At 37.0% G+C, this 14,838-nt stretch overlaps 1 protein-coding gene across 10 annotated transcripts in view; it reads left to right on the top strand.

Moving 5' to 3' along the window:
• caskin1 (CASK interacting protein 1) overlaps positions 1-14,838 on the top strand; it is an 88,080-nt gene that overhangs the window by 62,139 nt on the left and 11,103 nt on the right. For 4 of the 10 annotated variants that reach the window (XM_089128634.1, XM_089128633.1, XM_089128631.1 and 1 more), the window contains exons 5-13: positions 2,363-2,458; positions 2,570-2,700; positions 8,892-9,000; positions 9,554-9,662; positions 9,787-9,881; positions 10,761-10,908; positions 12,267-12,497; positions 12,769-12,795; positions 14,711-14,818. In XM_089128634.1, coding sequence (XP_088984760.1) covers positions 2,363-2,458; positions 2,570-2,700; positions 8,892-9,000; positions 9,554-9,662; positions 9,787-9,881; positions 10,761-10,908; positions 12,267-12,497; positions 12,769-12,795; positions 14,711-14,818 — 1,054 coding nt within the window. The remainder of the gene's footprint in view (positions 1-2,362; positions 2,459-2,569; positions 2,701-8,891; positions 9,001-9,553; positions 9,663-9,786; positions 9,882-10,760; positions 10,909-12,266; positions 12,498-12,768; positions 12,796-14,710; positions 14,819-14,838) is intronic. The other 6 variants (XM_039686324.2, XM_089128632.1, XM_089128635.1 and 3 more) reach the window with 6 other exon arrangements.

Raw genomic sequence — 14,838 nt, 5'->3', positions numbered from 1 at the left:
CACAAATTAAAATTGATCAGCAAACATAAACAGAAGCTCACCGATCCTGCTCAACTCAACGAAGCAGCGAAGGATACATCTAAGCTGCCTTCAAAAATCAGTCAGATAAAATTATGTAAGGAGACAGGAAGTGAAGCTGCCTTGATGCCCTCTTACCATTTAATGCACTATTTTTAAGTTTTCAAATGGCCAATGAGAATGTTAACAAAAATAACCGAAATAACCATATGGGGCTTACAACGCCTAGTTTTACTATGCATATCGCCGTTAGCGTATCCATATTTATCCGTGTGATACCATGTTTAACAGTACAAGACTGTAGGAAAATATGAGATACGGATGTGCTGTCACATTACATCGCTAAAAACCATTTAGTAGCCTTGCCTTATTTTTAAATAAATAAATCAAAATAGTATAAATTGCATTTCAGAAAACGTTTTTCTCAGTCTTTTCCACTGGCCAAATAGTATTTTTAATTGCTTTATATTTTTTTATGGAAACAGATAGGCCTTATTGTGCATTATTGATCATTATTTCCACAAAAATATTTTCTGCTATTATCATGTGCTAAGCAATTCTTGCTATAGTTAAAACATTACAAATATTTTTTTCTGTAACTTAATGATTTCAATTAAATTACAATTTAAGTGCCTAACAAAAATGGCACATTTAATCTAAATGTGTATATCAGAGTTTAATTCATTATTTTATTTATTTAAATTGTTATTGTGAACATGCACTGTATTTATGATTAGGACTCATTACGAAGATTTAAGGTGGTTTTCCTTCGTCTGCCGTCAGTCCCTCAGCTCACCATCGGTGTCGCCAAACTGCTTGATCTCCAAAATGTTTGGACGCATGGGTCAGAGTTTTGCTCAAATTTGTGCTCAAATTTTCCCGTCAAGTTTGTTTTTATAAATCACAACTTATGCGTCGGAAGTGGCGTACGCTTCTTTCGGGGCCTGTTTTGTGCGTACGCACCGCTTATAAATGAGGCCTCTGATGTCTGAGGACTTCGATTATGATGTACACAAACACATAAATCAGTGTGTGATTTACACAAATCATCACATAAAAAACACACACGCAAATGGTCCCTTTAGTAAATTAAAATGTAATAATATATCACCAATTTTTTTTTCACTTCAATATAGAAATCTCAAATGTGATAATGATTAGCAAATTTCAGCCGGTGCACAGGAGAATACCAGTGTTGTGCCTGATGAGTAAATGCTTTGAAGCAAGATCATCCCACACACACATGCATGTAATAAAATACACATGCCTTCACCTCTTTCTCTGTCAGAGTTTCTACCACTTAGTGAAGAAGCAGTTTCAGTACATATAGTGGCTATTATTCTTTGACATTGTGCGTTTTGGATACGTGATGATCCTGGTTCCAGTGGCCTTAATTCATGCACAGCTTTTTTTGTCACGAAACATCATAGTAGTCTATATTTCAGCATAAAATTTCAGCTTGCCAATTTGAAAGAAAATGAAAGGGATTCAGAATCCCATTATAATAAGCTGTCTCTAAATCTCTTATTTACATTGCACCTATACGTTGTAACAATGATACGATTCGATCGTGCAGAACTCAGCACTGAAGAAAAAAAGCTGACTTTTTGAGCAGTGACTGGATTGTGACTTAAACACTCAAACACCTCTGATTGGCCACTGTGCTCAAGAGATCAAAGAACATGTCTGTGATTGGCTGCATTGCTCAACGCTGCTAAAACACTTTGTAAACGTTCTCCAGAGCGCAATCACAAATACACACTGGTGCGTTCGCCAAATATTTTTTTCCAATATGCTATTATTACAGTATCATCTTGCTTTCGTTTAATAGTGCCCTGTTTGAACCCCTGTAGAACCATTCTATGTTCAAAACAGGTTTTAATTCTGGCATGTTAAATTAGAGTTTATTTTTTTGTTTTGTTGTGTATGAGCGCATCCCGATTAGAAAAAAAAATCCTCTTACCCCAACCTGCTTTTTTCACAAATCACACCCTGGGGAAACACAATATTAAAATCCTTGTGTTGGTAATCTGTTCATTAGTTTCATGTTGCGATTGATAACCTACATACAAATTCTATATTATATTGTCTAAAAAAACAAAATTAAACATTAAACAATAAAACATAAAATAACATTATAACAGAATTACATTTTTTATATCAATATTTTTTTTTTTTTATTTCCATACAGCTCACTGTATATTAATTTTGAGATTAACTGATTCCTGAGCTAAATGTAAAAATAGGTTGAATAATATGTTTTTAGAAATGTTTAACTATATTAAAATGAAAACTTGGCTATGGTAGTGATAAATGCAACTAACATCTGGTTACCTGTCCACAGTCTGAGATGCTTCTGCAGCACCAGTCGAACCCCTGCATAATGGACAATGCTGGGAAGACGCCATTAGACTTGGCTTGTGAATTCGGCCGTGTTGGGGTAAGTCACATGTTGCTTTTTTTTTGGTACTGTCAAATTACTTGCATATCTTTTTGTTTCTGTCTGTAATTGGCTTTTGTGTGTGTGTATGGTCTTCGTTTTGCCCCGCAGGTGGTCCAGCTGCTGCTGAGCAGTAACATGTGTGCAGCTCTGTTGGAGCCCAAACCCGGAGACTCGACTGATCCCAACGGCACCAGCCCACTGCATCTCGCTGCCAAGAACGGACACATCGATATCATCAGGTGAGCACTCTAAGCCCCAAGACTCTGATAGAAAGACAGGATGCGTGGCTTGAATGCTTTTCAGAGAATAGAAGTCACACCTCCAGTCCGCCTTTCTAAATCTCAGACTCGGGTCGATGTTGCACAAAGTTTACCAGACACTGAAGGAAAATCAATTCACCTTTTCTTGCCACTAAATAATCTTGGGATAAGAAAACTTGGTGACACTTTACAATAAGTTTTTTTTTTTTTAGTTAACATTAGTTACTGCATTTGGTGTCCTTAATTAACAATATGCAAAAGATTTGGTTACACTTTATTTTAAGGTGACGAGGTTACATTGTACTTACTCAAATTAGAAATGATTAATATTATTTAACTACATGTACTTACTATAGAGTTACGGTTAGAGTTTGGTTTAGGGTTGTTACTTGTAATTATGCATAATTTACTGTTATTACTGTACATGTAGAAACATGTAACTATACGTCACTCTAAAGTAAAGATTTTCACATTATTTATTAATCTGGGTTAATTTTTAACTAATTTAATTTGTATATTATCATTATTATGTTTACCTATAATAATAAATATGCAGTTATTGAATTATTTGTGTTCGTCCATAATACATTCATTATTGTTCATTTTTATAAGAAGTAGTACATTATGTATTAGCATTAGCATAGAAATTAGCATTTACATTTGATGCTCTGAAGGATACCCCTTTGATACCCCTTCGGTCAAATACAACACATACTGAAATTCTTTAACATGTTTTTCCTAAGACAGTCAGAAGCTGCTGGCGGGATTTGTGCCTTATATATTATAGGCGAATATACATCACAGTGATAGGAATTTCTCGTAACGCATCTGTAAACCTGTTGTTTGTGTGAAAGGAAATTGTACAGCCCACAGCATCACGCGTAAGAAACGATCAAGATTCTCTGTGGCATCAAAACCCAGAGGAACGCTTTAAATTTCAGAGACTGTGTATATTGATTAAAACCTGCAGCAGTTCTGGGATGAGACAGGAAAGTTTGAGTAAAATTAAGAAAGAACACCTGAATCATTTCTCATTGTGAAGAGAAAAGCAAAATTATGTCCTATCTATGAATTCACATGTTCATATTTGTTTTCTTATTAAGGCAGGCGACTATTTACGTCCTCAATAAGTGTTTACATGCTGTCACAATCAAGGTGAAGCAGGTTTTTGTATAGTCGAGCTACAGTCTTCATTTGTCAAGCCACATGTAATTTTAAATACGCGTTGCATGTCACTTATGTCTTTCAGAGTGTGCACACAACAGCAAGGCCAGTTGATAAAGCCTGCATGTAACCAGACTGGTTGCATTTACATGCTTTTATACAAAGCAACTTGCATTGCATTCAAACTATACATCTTTTCAGTTCAAGGCCTTGACCTTAGTGTGGCTAGTGCCTCTACTGTTTGAGTGAGCTAGATTTCAGTAAGACTAAAGCTTTTACATGAAAATTTAAAAAGATGAGTTATTGCTTTAGACTTAAATTGAACTTTTAAAATGATGTAAAATTTAAATATCATTTAATCACACTCAAGGGCCTTTCTCATGTGTTTTTGAGTTTAAAACTGTAAGACGCAGGGCAGTGGAATGAAAGAAAAGTAAGGTATGTTTTTTAAAGGTTGTTCTTTAACTTGAACGCCACATTTTTAGAACGCACATCATCCACAAAACGCTGCAAAAGACTAGATCAGAATGATCAAATATGTCTGGCTGGTGCATGGAAAATCAGTACAGTGGAATGCAAAAATTTGTTTGGATTATATTGTGATTGCAGTGTTATTCATTTAAATGCTGAGCTGAATCACAACAAAGTATTTTGATAAATGAACTGTCCTATTGTTATGCAATTTTGCATCACATGTCAATTTATTTTGTTAAGAAAAAGCAAGACAAAAATACTGATTTAAACAAAGATCATTGGTATTGTACTTTGAATCACTCTGCATTTTATCTGAACCAGCAGTTTTCTTTTTAAGAGCTAAGAAAGTTGTTGTAGTCATGGTCATAAACACAATCAAAACATTCTAGCATACTGGAGCTCTGGGATGGAAATGTAGATGGGGGAGGGAAAAGCCTACATTATATTAATGGAAGCTGACTTTATGATCCATTGGTGTTCTGTGACGCTGGGACACACTGTGTGTGTTTTAGTGTAAATGGATCCATGTGCTTGATGAAGAGAGATGGCAAACAGACACTGATGCTAATGAGCAGCCAATGGGCATGTGATGATGATGCAAGCAGTGTGTGCAGGTCAGAAGTGCTGGATTTACTGCCGCTCATGAGAGAGTCAATCACCCAACATGTAATACAATATCCATCATGTTCAACAAAGGCATTTCTGCACCACTGGAATCAAACAGAATTGCATAACCAGTAATTCCCCAAGCCATTGTTTGGACGAAGAGGTCAAGTTGTCCATAGTCTGAACTACACACTATTCTGGGGGCAAAAAAATATATTTTTCCATTGAGTGTGCAAGTGTAATAGGCTGTAATTAACACTACACCAGAGTTAGGAAATATATAATTGCATCTGAAATATATATATTTTTATATAAAATTATTTTATTTTGTTTTAGTCACATAAAAACAAACAAACGTCATGCTTTGTTTCACAGTTAATTTTCACACTCACCCATTTTGACTGAGCCGTTGATCTTTGTGTGCGTGTGTTATGAGATCTGAGCATTATCAGAACTGGCCTGGAGCTCAGAAATAAGCTAATTAGAGAAACTCTTTGGTGAGCCATAAGTCAATTATCATGTGACTCCACTGCATTATCATATACATGCCTAAAGGTCCTTGTGTAACTATTTACATTGAATGAGAAATCCATTGTTCCAGATCTCGGCTGATCCATGCATTTCGTGCATCGACATCCAAACCCAAGTGCGTTAGAAACTGGACAAGTGGTGTCCTCAGCATTAGCTGTCGTATCTGTGCACAACCAGCTGCGCCTGCTTGTGATGAAGGGCATCTTTCCTTCTTTCCACTGGGAACATGAGCATGGTTAAGGTGCACGTACCCGGCTGTATTCCTAAGGGTGCGCCAGGCCCCATCCACTCCCTTATACAACACACTGCCATCAATCATTGTGACAGCCAGACCTCCTCCATGATCAGACAGAGATGAGATGAAGATCAGAGGTGTTTTGCGCTGTCCTGCCTTTGTACTATGCGAATGCTACACTGCACGTCAGACATTTTGTTGGACAACAGTCGGACTAACACATTAATCACAAGCATCATACACAAATGTTCCATATACAGTATGATTGATTTTTATGAAACAAGTTTTAGTATTACTTTTCCTTTTATTCCAGTGGGTATCTCAAATTAAACTGCTTTTAAATGTAAACTCTCTGGTTGTGATTGTGATTATGATGGAACAGTTTCAGTCTCAAGCCCCGAGGAACTATCAGAGCTATCAGTGCAGTTGTCAATAAGGATCAATACTATGTGAATAATACAGATGTCAACATGTGACTGTTTTTCATTGTTCTACTGCAGGGGTGTTTTTATTTGTTATTACTTGTTAAACCTGGGACCCTTAGAGAGTGCTTGCCAAGTTTTGGTTACTTGAATTAAAATAAACCATAACTGAAACAAACCTTTTAATTTATTTTAACTCAATATACAAAAAAAATAAATAAAACTGAAATAAACTTTTATAAAAACATGTATACAAATAAGAATAAAATGACAAAACCAGAAGCAATACTAAAAATGTAATTACATTGAAAATCAAAATTAAAATCAAAATGAAGTGCATGAAATTTAATCATTTTGTTTAGAAGAGGCTTTTAGATTTCATATAGGGGCTATGAACGCTCACAGAACGCAATTTTCCATTCCACGGTTCTACTTTTCCATCGTTTTTCAATGTAAACACCTGCGTCTCACATTTTTAACAGAAAAAAAAACAACACGTTCTGTGTGAACCGGCCCTTATTTACACCAAGGCTGCATTTATTTGATCAAAAACACTGTAAAAACAGTAATATTGTAAGTATCTGTTTGAATATATTTTAAAATGGAATGTAATTTATTCCTGTGATGTCAAAGCTGAATTTTCAGCATCATTACTCCAGTCTTCAGTGTCACATGTTCCTTCAGAAATCATTCTAATACGATGATTTGCTGCTTACGAAACATTTATTTTATCGTCAGTGTTGAAAACAATTGTGCTGCTTATTATTTTAGTGGGAACTGTGATACACTACCATTCAATGGTTTGGGGTTAGTAACAAACAAACTATGAATTGACAAGCTATTCTACTGTAAAAAAATATTTTCAAGATTTGTTATCACAACAGTTTTTCTTTTGTCGAATCAACTTAAATAATTTATTTAGTTCAGATAACTTATTATTTTGAGTTTCTGATGATTAAATCAATCTCCTTCATTGTATTAACTCAATTTTTCCATTTCAGTCAACTTAAAAAATTAAGTAACCTGGTTGCCTTAAAATTTTTAAGTTAAACCAACAATATTTTTTACAGTGTACTTGGTCAGTGTATCATAAAGGAACATCTCCATGTGATGGTCAGGTCTATCACTGGGCATTGACACTCATCATTAATTAGCCTGCCTGAATTGTAAGTGTTGCAGTGCCTCACATTAGAATAAGGTACATGTGCCCAGTGCCCACACAGCACGCACACCTCCCTCTCTCACCAATCCAGCACGAGCCCAGCTCTGATCAGCCTGGAGCTAATTATAGACCATGTGAATGTGCAGGTTACAGCAACAGTGTGGGCTATCACAAGGCAGTTAATTACATCATTAATCCAGTAACCCTAGAGGCCGTACGCATTTGTCGACCCTAAACAGATTGATGTGGTGAGGGAAAATTTGAAAAAAGGTTTCATTGTTCATGTCTGTGAAAGAAATGGATCATGGCACCTCTAACCAAAGCTGTTACCTTCATATTAAAACGGTGTCTCCTAAGCTTAATGTCATGTACCTGTGTTAATGCTCTCATACATTTAATTAAATGTGTGGCCATTTGCCCACTAGCAGAAACTATGGTTCCCGGTGTGGGCCCATGTTGAGTGACAGACGGCTCTGCACACAGTCAGACCAATGTGTGCTCACCCAGCCAGTCAATATGCTTTTTTATCCCCTGTGTTTTCCAAGAGGGCATTATGTGAAGCTAAAAAGGGTCATTTGGATAGCTAATTATAGGGGATGTGTCTGATACCGTGCCAGGGCCAAGTTCTCTGCTCTCACCCTGTTTCCCATCCTCCTCTCTGAAGCCATGACTCAGGCCACCTGTGTTTGCTGATGTCCCGCTGCCGTAATTGAATTTACTCTAGTGTCAGAAGGTCACAGTCTATTTAATAGAGGTTCTTCAGTCGTCAGGAGGCTGTTTTTGGTTTTTTGGAGGGGGAACAATTTTCAGTACTTACAAGTTTAACATAATTACATGGCTCTCTGGAATATTAGATTCTGATTGGTCAAATGTGGCATTCTGCTGTCAAATATTTTGTATAGTGATAACTAAACTGTATATTCTACTCAGAAACCAATCTCATACACTGCCTCTCGTATTATTCTGTGGTTTGTTTTTATTGCATGATAATAACATTTTATTAAAGGGATACTCCACTTTTTTTTGGAAATAGGCTCATTTTCCACTCCCCCAGAGTTAAACAGTTGAGTTTTTCGTTTTTTCGAATGTATTCAGACGATTTTTGATATTTAGAAGAATATCAGTAACCAGACACTGAGACCAGAAACTGTCTGGTTACTGACATTCTTCTAAATATAAAAAAAATCAGCTGAATAAATTCGAAAACAGTAAAACTCAACTGTTTAACTCTGGGGGAGTGGTAAAATGAGCCTATTTCCCAAAAAAAAAGTAGAGTATCCCTTTAACTAATTCATGACTATTGATTTATCTTGTAAGTAGCTGTATAAGCAGGCTAATATACAGTACAGCCAGCTGGTCATGATTGCATAACAAACCTCATCAGGAAGATGATCACTGATGTCTGTAATGACTTTATATTATCCCTCACATAAGTGATGGCAACATGCGGACAATAATAACAAGCTTAAAGCGAAAATCTAGGCTTGAATTCTGGCCTCGGATGTGAACAGTTTGATCACGGTGGTGTTCAGTGGTTGTGTCAAGACTAGTTACTAATTTTATCCACTCTCAATAGACTGCTGATCCAGGCGGGCATCGATATCAACAGGCAGACCAAAGCGGGCACTGCTCTCCATGAGGCTGCACTGTGTGGGAAGACTGACGTAGTGCGCCTCCTGCTGGATGTAAGTAGACAGAAACTGTATTGATCCCTGAAGGGAATTTAGTGCACAACAACAGCAACACAACAGGCAGCCTAATAAAATAACATCACTAATTGTCAGTAAGCACCAACGTTAATTTACTGATAGATTTACCCTCACTGTTTGTTTTAACATTGATTTGTAATGAAGTATTAATAGTATACCTGACCGTTATACCTCAGAATACATAATTGTCTTAATCCAACTCCACTGGTGAACAGTCCACTTTATTTAGTCTTGTCTAATTCTACATTGAATGATATGGTGGTTGCCTTCAGATTTGGCCTGTTAGGTGGCCTATAAGTAGTCCATCACCTGACCTGAAAAGGTTGGATATCCATTGCCCTATCCCAACACTATACATTGAATTACTTTGAAAACGAATTGTTTAGAAGTGGCTTGAGTTTTTATATACCTTCTTATCTGGTAAGTAAAAAGATCAAACTTTATTGTCTCATTGAGAAACATTTCTACCATATGTTAGTCAATTGGATCCCAAACATGATCTAATATTGCTTTATCCTTCTCCCTACAGAGTGGCATCAATGCAGCAGTGAGAAACACATTCAGCCAGACAGCGCTGGATATCGTCTATCAGTTCACTGCTACACAGGCCAGCCGGGAAATCAAGCAGATGCTACGAGGTAAGACAACGGGGTGGCAATAAAATGGTAGACATTTTTTTAGATATAGATCCCTTATGTGGTCATGTGTTTATAAGGGATGTGAAGTAGATCATGCAGTTTATGTCTGCTTATCTCTGTGCAGATGCCTCAGCAGCCTTGCAGGTCAGGGCCCTGAAGGACTACTGCAACAATTACGACCTGACAAGCCTCAACATAAAGGCTGGAGACGTTATCACGGTAATTGTCATAAGACCTGCTATAAATCAATTCAGAACCTTTGAAAACAGTTCATATAAACAGTTTGTTTTACTCTCATGTATTATATAAATTTCAAACAGTGTTAAATATGCTGACTAGGTTTACAGATTAGAAATTCCACACTAATCCTTGTGATCATAGTAGTTAGTTCAGTGTAATTTCAGAATTCCTCAACAGAGGGCACTGTTGCCTGTGTTTTTCCTCAGATTGTCAAAAATAATTTAGACACACATCAGCTCCTTCCCAGAGAAATTATATCTCATTTTGCTCTATATACAGTATGATATTCAGAATGGTCTAATTTCCTTAAGTTTTTATGGTTTGAAAGAATGCCCTCACAAAGATCTCAAAACAATTGTAAAATATTTGCATATATATTGCAGGACACTAATAAGATATATATATTTTTTTTTAACTTTTATTCAGCATGGACACATTAAATTGATTAAAAGTGACTGTTAAAAAAGTTTTCTATTTCAAATAAATGCCATAAATTGAACTTTATATTCATCAGAGAATACTGAAATACTATTTTTTTACATTGTCAAATAGAATAGAGTCTTCAAATTCAAATAGAAAGCAGTTATTTTAAATTGTAATGATATTTTACAATATTAATTTTACTGTGTTTAAACTGCTGACAGAAATGAAGAAATGCAGCCACTATAACTTTTGAACAGTATAGTGTATAAAATAAAAATAATTTACACTAAAATAATCTTAAAATTTCTGCAACTGGTTAATGCTGGCTGACTTGAAGTAATTCATTTAATTTGGACATTACAAAGTATTAAAAGCACTCAGACAATGCATATTGCCATTATAGATGATGGATGATTATGATTCATTACTCTGTAGGTTCTGGAGCAACATTCAGATGGGAGGTGGAAGGGCTGCATCCATGATAACCGCACAGGGAATGACAGAGTGGGCTACTTCCCCTCCAGCATAGTGGAGGTGATCAGTAAGAGGCCTGGGGCTGTTGGTAAGAGACGACAACGGGCGGGTCAGTGCTGCCTCTCACACTCACAGATGCATAAGTAATGCTGCTGAACTCACATGCTCACATGACCCTGATTCTGTTTACAGCCAGCTGTTCATGATGCTCATGTGCACTGGATTGAGAGCCAGACAGGGCCAGCTGCTTTTGTGGCAACAAAAACAGGGCAAATGTAGTGCTCTTTTCATTTCTTATCTCGTAATATTGTAGTTCTCGCTGTCAGAGGGGGGGGGGAAATGGTTATTAATAGTACCTTAAATAGTGGCCTCGCCTCCATCCATCCATCGACAGAACACCAGATCTCATTGGATTTAACCGTTTGGGTCAATTTACATTTGCTATTTTCACAAAACGCTCTTCTGTTACTTTGACACTCAAACATTGGGCATATTTGTTCATTAATGGAGATAAATATCAATATTTACATCTAGATCTTAGTTTACGTTGGCAATAATTACCTCTTCAGAACGGATAAGAGAAGAAACGAGAAGAGAGAAGACAAGACAAACCGAAGCACCTGATATTGAAGAGATATTTCGATTGTCACTCTTTGGAAGAATTATTGGGCAACAGAACACACTTTTGTGCACTCATGCTTATGCATATGATCCATACAGTTCTCTCTTTCCATTCAATGGGTTTATGTCCGGTTGATATCTCAGCAGGGGTCTAATCTGTGTGTTCACTGTGTCTCATGCCAGCTTCACTAAGTATCCATGTCTGTCTCTGCATCTGCTGCTCGGTCTCCTCCACTCCATAAGTTCAATTCAACTTATTTTTTGTGCGCTTTTTAGAACTCCTTTCTTATAGTGCCATTTTTACTGAAATTGCAGTTTTTATGAAAAAAAGACATTGTTGATATATTAATCTGAATGAGGACAACTATCTCAAACAAGCCCTGCTGTGCATAAATGATCAAATCACACAGTCGCACACCCACCCTCCCACACACAGGCTTACTGAAAAGAGTCACGCTTACTGAACTTCTCATTTGAGAAGTCAGCTCTACAGTTGAATTTCTTCTCAGGCACTTACAGAGACAAGAATGTGCGTTTTACTACAAGCACCAGCTCATTTCATTTCACTAACCTTGCATTTCCACACATCACCTCTATTTCTAATATATGTATATTATAACAATATCCTTCATCCTTGAAGAAATAGTTCTTCACTCCATCGTCACACGTAGCAGCTCGAAGTGAAAAACAAGCGTTTTCTTCCTTTTAATTTGTCTTTTATGGTTTTTCCGTTTTGAATTTTGTGATTGGTTGTGATTTTTGTGTTGGGTTAATTTGCTTTCCCTCTCTTATGTGTAATTGTTTTGTTTGTTGTGGTGGTGGTGGTTGCTGTGTTGTCGTATCTAGGTTCATGGAGTACAGTCACTTGTACCCAACAGTATCAAAAGATACAGCTCTGTGCGCCGGTGTGCGGCCCCGTGTCGCCCGCCGTTGCCATGGTGAATGGGGACTCGTATCATGAGATTCATATCCTGCCGCCTCCTCCACCTCCGCCACCACATTCCCATCTGCCACTTTTCACTTCCTTTGGCTATAACAGGTCCCCAAACAACTCAGAAGAGCCACACAGTGGACAAGGTACAGATCCCCTAATCTGTCTCCACTGTATTATTATTATTATTATTATTTATTATTGATGTTATTATTATTCACAAAGCTTTAAGGAATGTGTTAAATTACAGTATATTTCGTTTCAATAGTCTGAATACAAACAATGATCAATTAGTTCCACTAATTCCTTAAAGTTTTCTGAGAATTATTATTTCTGAACTTTACATTTAATTTCAAATTAAACACGTTTAATTTTATTTTCTGACATTATTTTGGTTGTTTGTTATGTTTTTTTTAGAGGCCAAGAATGATCAAGATTTGGCTAGTAAGTTCTTTTGACCAGCACAAAAGAGGTTCATGGGCCTCTCTTTGTTGGAGCTGTTATCTCTCCTCTTTTACCCCTAAATTTCCCTGATCTTGGTGCTATATTTTCCCTCTCTGTGATGACCACACTTTGGATTCGTTCCACTGCCCCTTTCAACCGTTCACTCGTACACGTGACCAATAGGGAATGCGGAGCCAGCCTCTCACCCCTCCATTCCTGCATCTCTGCACAGCCATTTGTCCGTCACCGAACATCTGTCTGTTTCAACTCTCCTTCATCTCAACTCTACTGATCTGTCCATTCATACTAACTCTGATCCTTTCAACGATGTGTATCAAACCAAACTTTGATATAGGTACGGAGCATGAAGATATACTTATGTTCTCTGGATCACCGTAAATTGTAATATAAATATGTCAGTTTTAGTTCTAAATGATCAGTAATCGTCAGGCCCACATGGAATCTGTGTCCAGCAGAATTTGAATGGTGGACATAGCAAAATATTTTGACTAATCTATTTTATTTCCTGCTCACTTTCTATAAAATGTTTAAATCCATTTTGAAGAATTATGCTGATTTTCTCTTAAAGGGTTAGTTCACCCAAAAATGAAAATTAAGTCATTAATTACTCACCCCCATGCTGTTCCAACCCCGTAAGACCTTCGTTCGTCTTCGGAACACAAATGAAGATATTTTTGATTAAATCTGAGAGGTGAATCACTGCTACATAGGCACCCTAAGGGACTGAAACTTGACGGCCCAGAAAGTCAATGAAGAAAATGTTTAAATATTCCATGTGACTACAGCGGCTCAATTATAAGTTTATCAAGCGACGCAAATACTTTTTGTGCGAAAAAAATATACGAATTTATTCGACTATTCCTTTTCTTACTTCTGGGCCTCAGACAAGAGGTCAAGAGATTACCACGACGCATGTGCGAGAACTGAGCAAGAAGAACTAGAAAAATAACGTAGGCCCGAATAAAGTCATTTTTTTTTTTTCACACAAGAAGTTGTCTCGTCGCTTGATAAACTTATAGTTGAGCCACTGTTGTCACATGGAATATTTAAACATTTTCTTCATTGACTTTCTGAGCCGTCAAGTTTCAATCCCTTAGGGTGCCTATGTGGCAGTGACCCAGCTCTCAAATTTAATCAAAAATATCTTCATTTGTGTTCCGAAGATGACCGGGGTCTTACGGGGTTGGTACAGCATGGGCGTGAGTAATTAATTAATGACTTAATTTTAATTTTTGGGTGAACTATCCCTTTAAATTTTGTGTTCACAAAATGAAATCACACAGTTTTGTACAAACAGGGGGCTGAAAAAAATGATGGCAGAGTTTTCATCTTTAAGTTAATTATTCCTTTAACAACATTATAGTCTGGTGAGACTGTCTCTCTTCAATGATTAGAGACCATTACCATAAGAGGGTATTGGATTTATTTGTATTTAAACACATTTACACACACTTGTGGTTTGATGTCTTTGGAATCCCTAATGAACTATGCTCCTGTAATGCACTGCAACTCCTCTTGTTGTTAAACCTATTTACATATATAATCATATATCTCTGTATATATTATATATGTTTTACCTATGTGTATGTGTAAATCAAGGCATATATATATGTATATACACATATATACAGTACATGTTTCTTCTTATATATTTCATGTACCTCTGTATATAAATGTTCATATATATTTGTGTTAGATATACAGTATATATATATGCGCGATTGCCTTGTGTGCCTTTTGTTTGAAAGAGAGAGAGAGAATGAGGTTTGTGGTCCAACAGACTGCTAAAGCACATATAGTTAAGGTTTCCTCTTGCCTGACCTGTCCAGAAAACCTCTGATCCCGGGCAGGTGGCCAAGCCAGGGCGCAGTTAATGGTGGTTTCTGTGTTAAAGGTTCTCGCGGCTCAGACTCCAGTCCACATGGCTCACCCACCACAGCCGGTGGTCCCCAGGGTGGCGGCAGCAGCGAAGAGATCTGGGTGCTGCGCAAGCCTGTGGCAGGTAACAGCAGGACTGCCCCT

The sequence above is a fragment of the Pimephales promelas genome, chromosome 3, assembly GCF_988280905.1.
Source record: "Pimephales promelas chromosome 3, fPimPro1.hap1.1, whole genome shotgun sequence".
Taxonomy (NCBI): Eukaryota; Metazoa; Chordata; class Actinopteri; order Cypriniformes; family Leuciscidae; genus Pimephales; species Pimephales promelas.
Note: the sequence above shows the minus strand (reverse complement) of the source record. Positions and strands in the feature narration are given on the sequence as shown.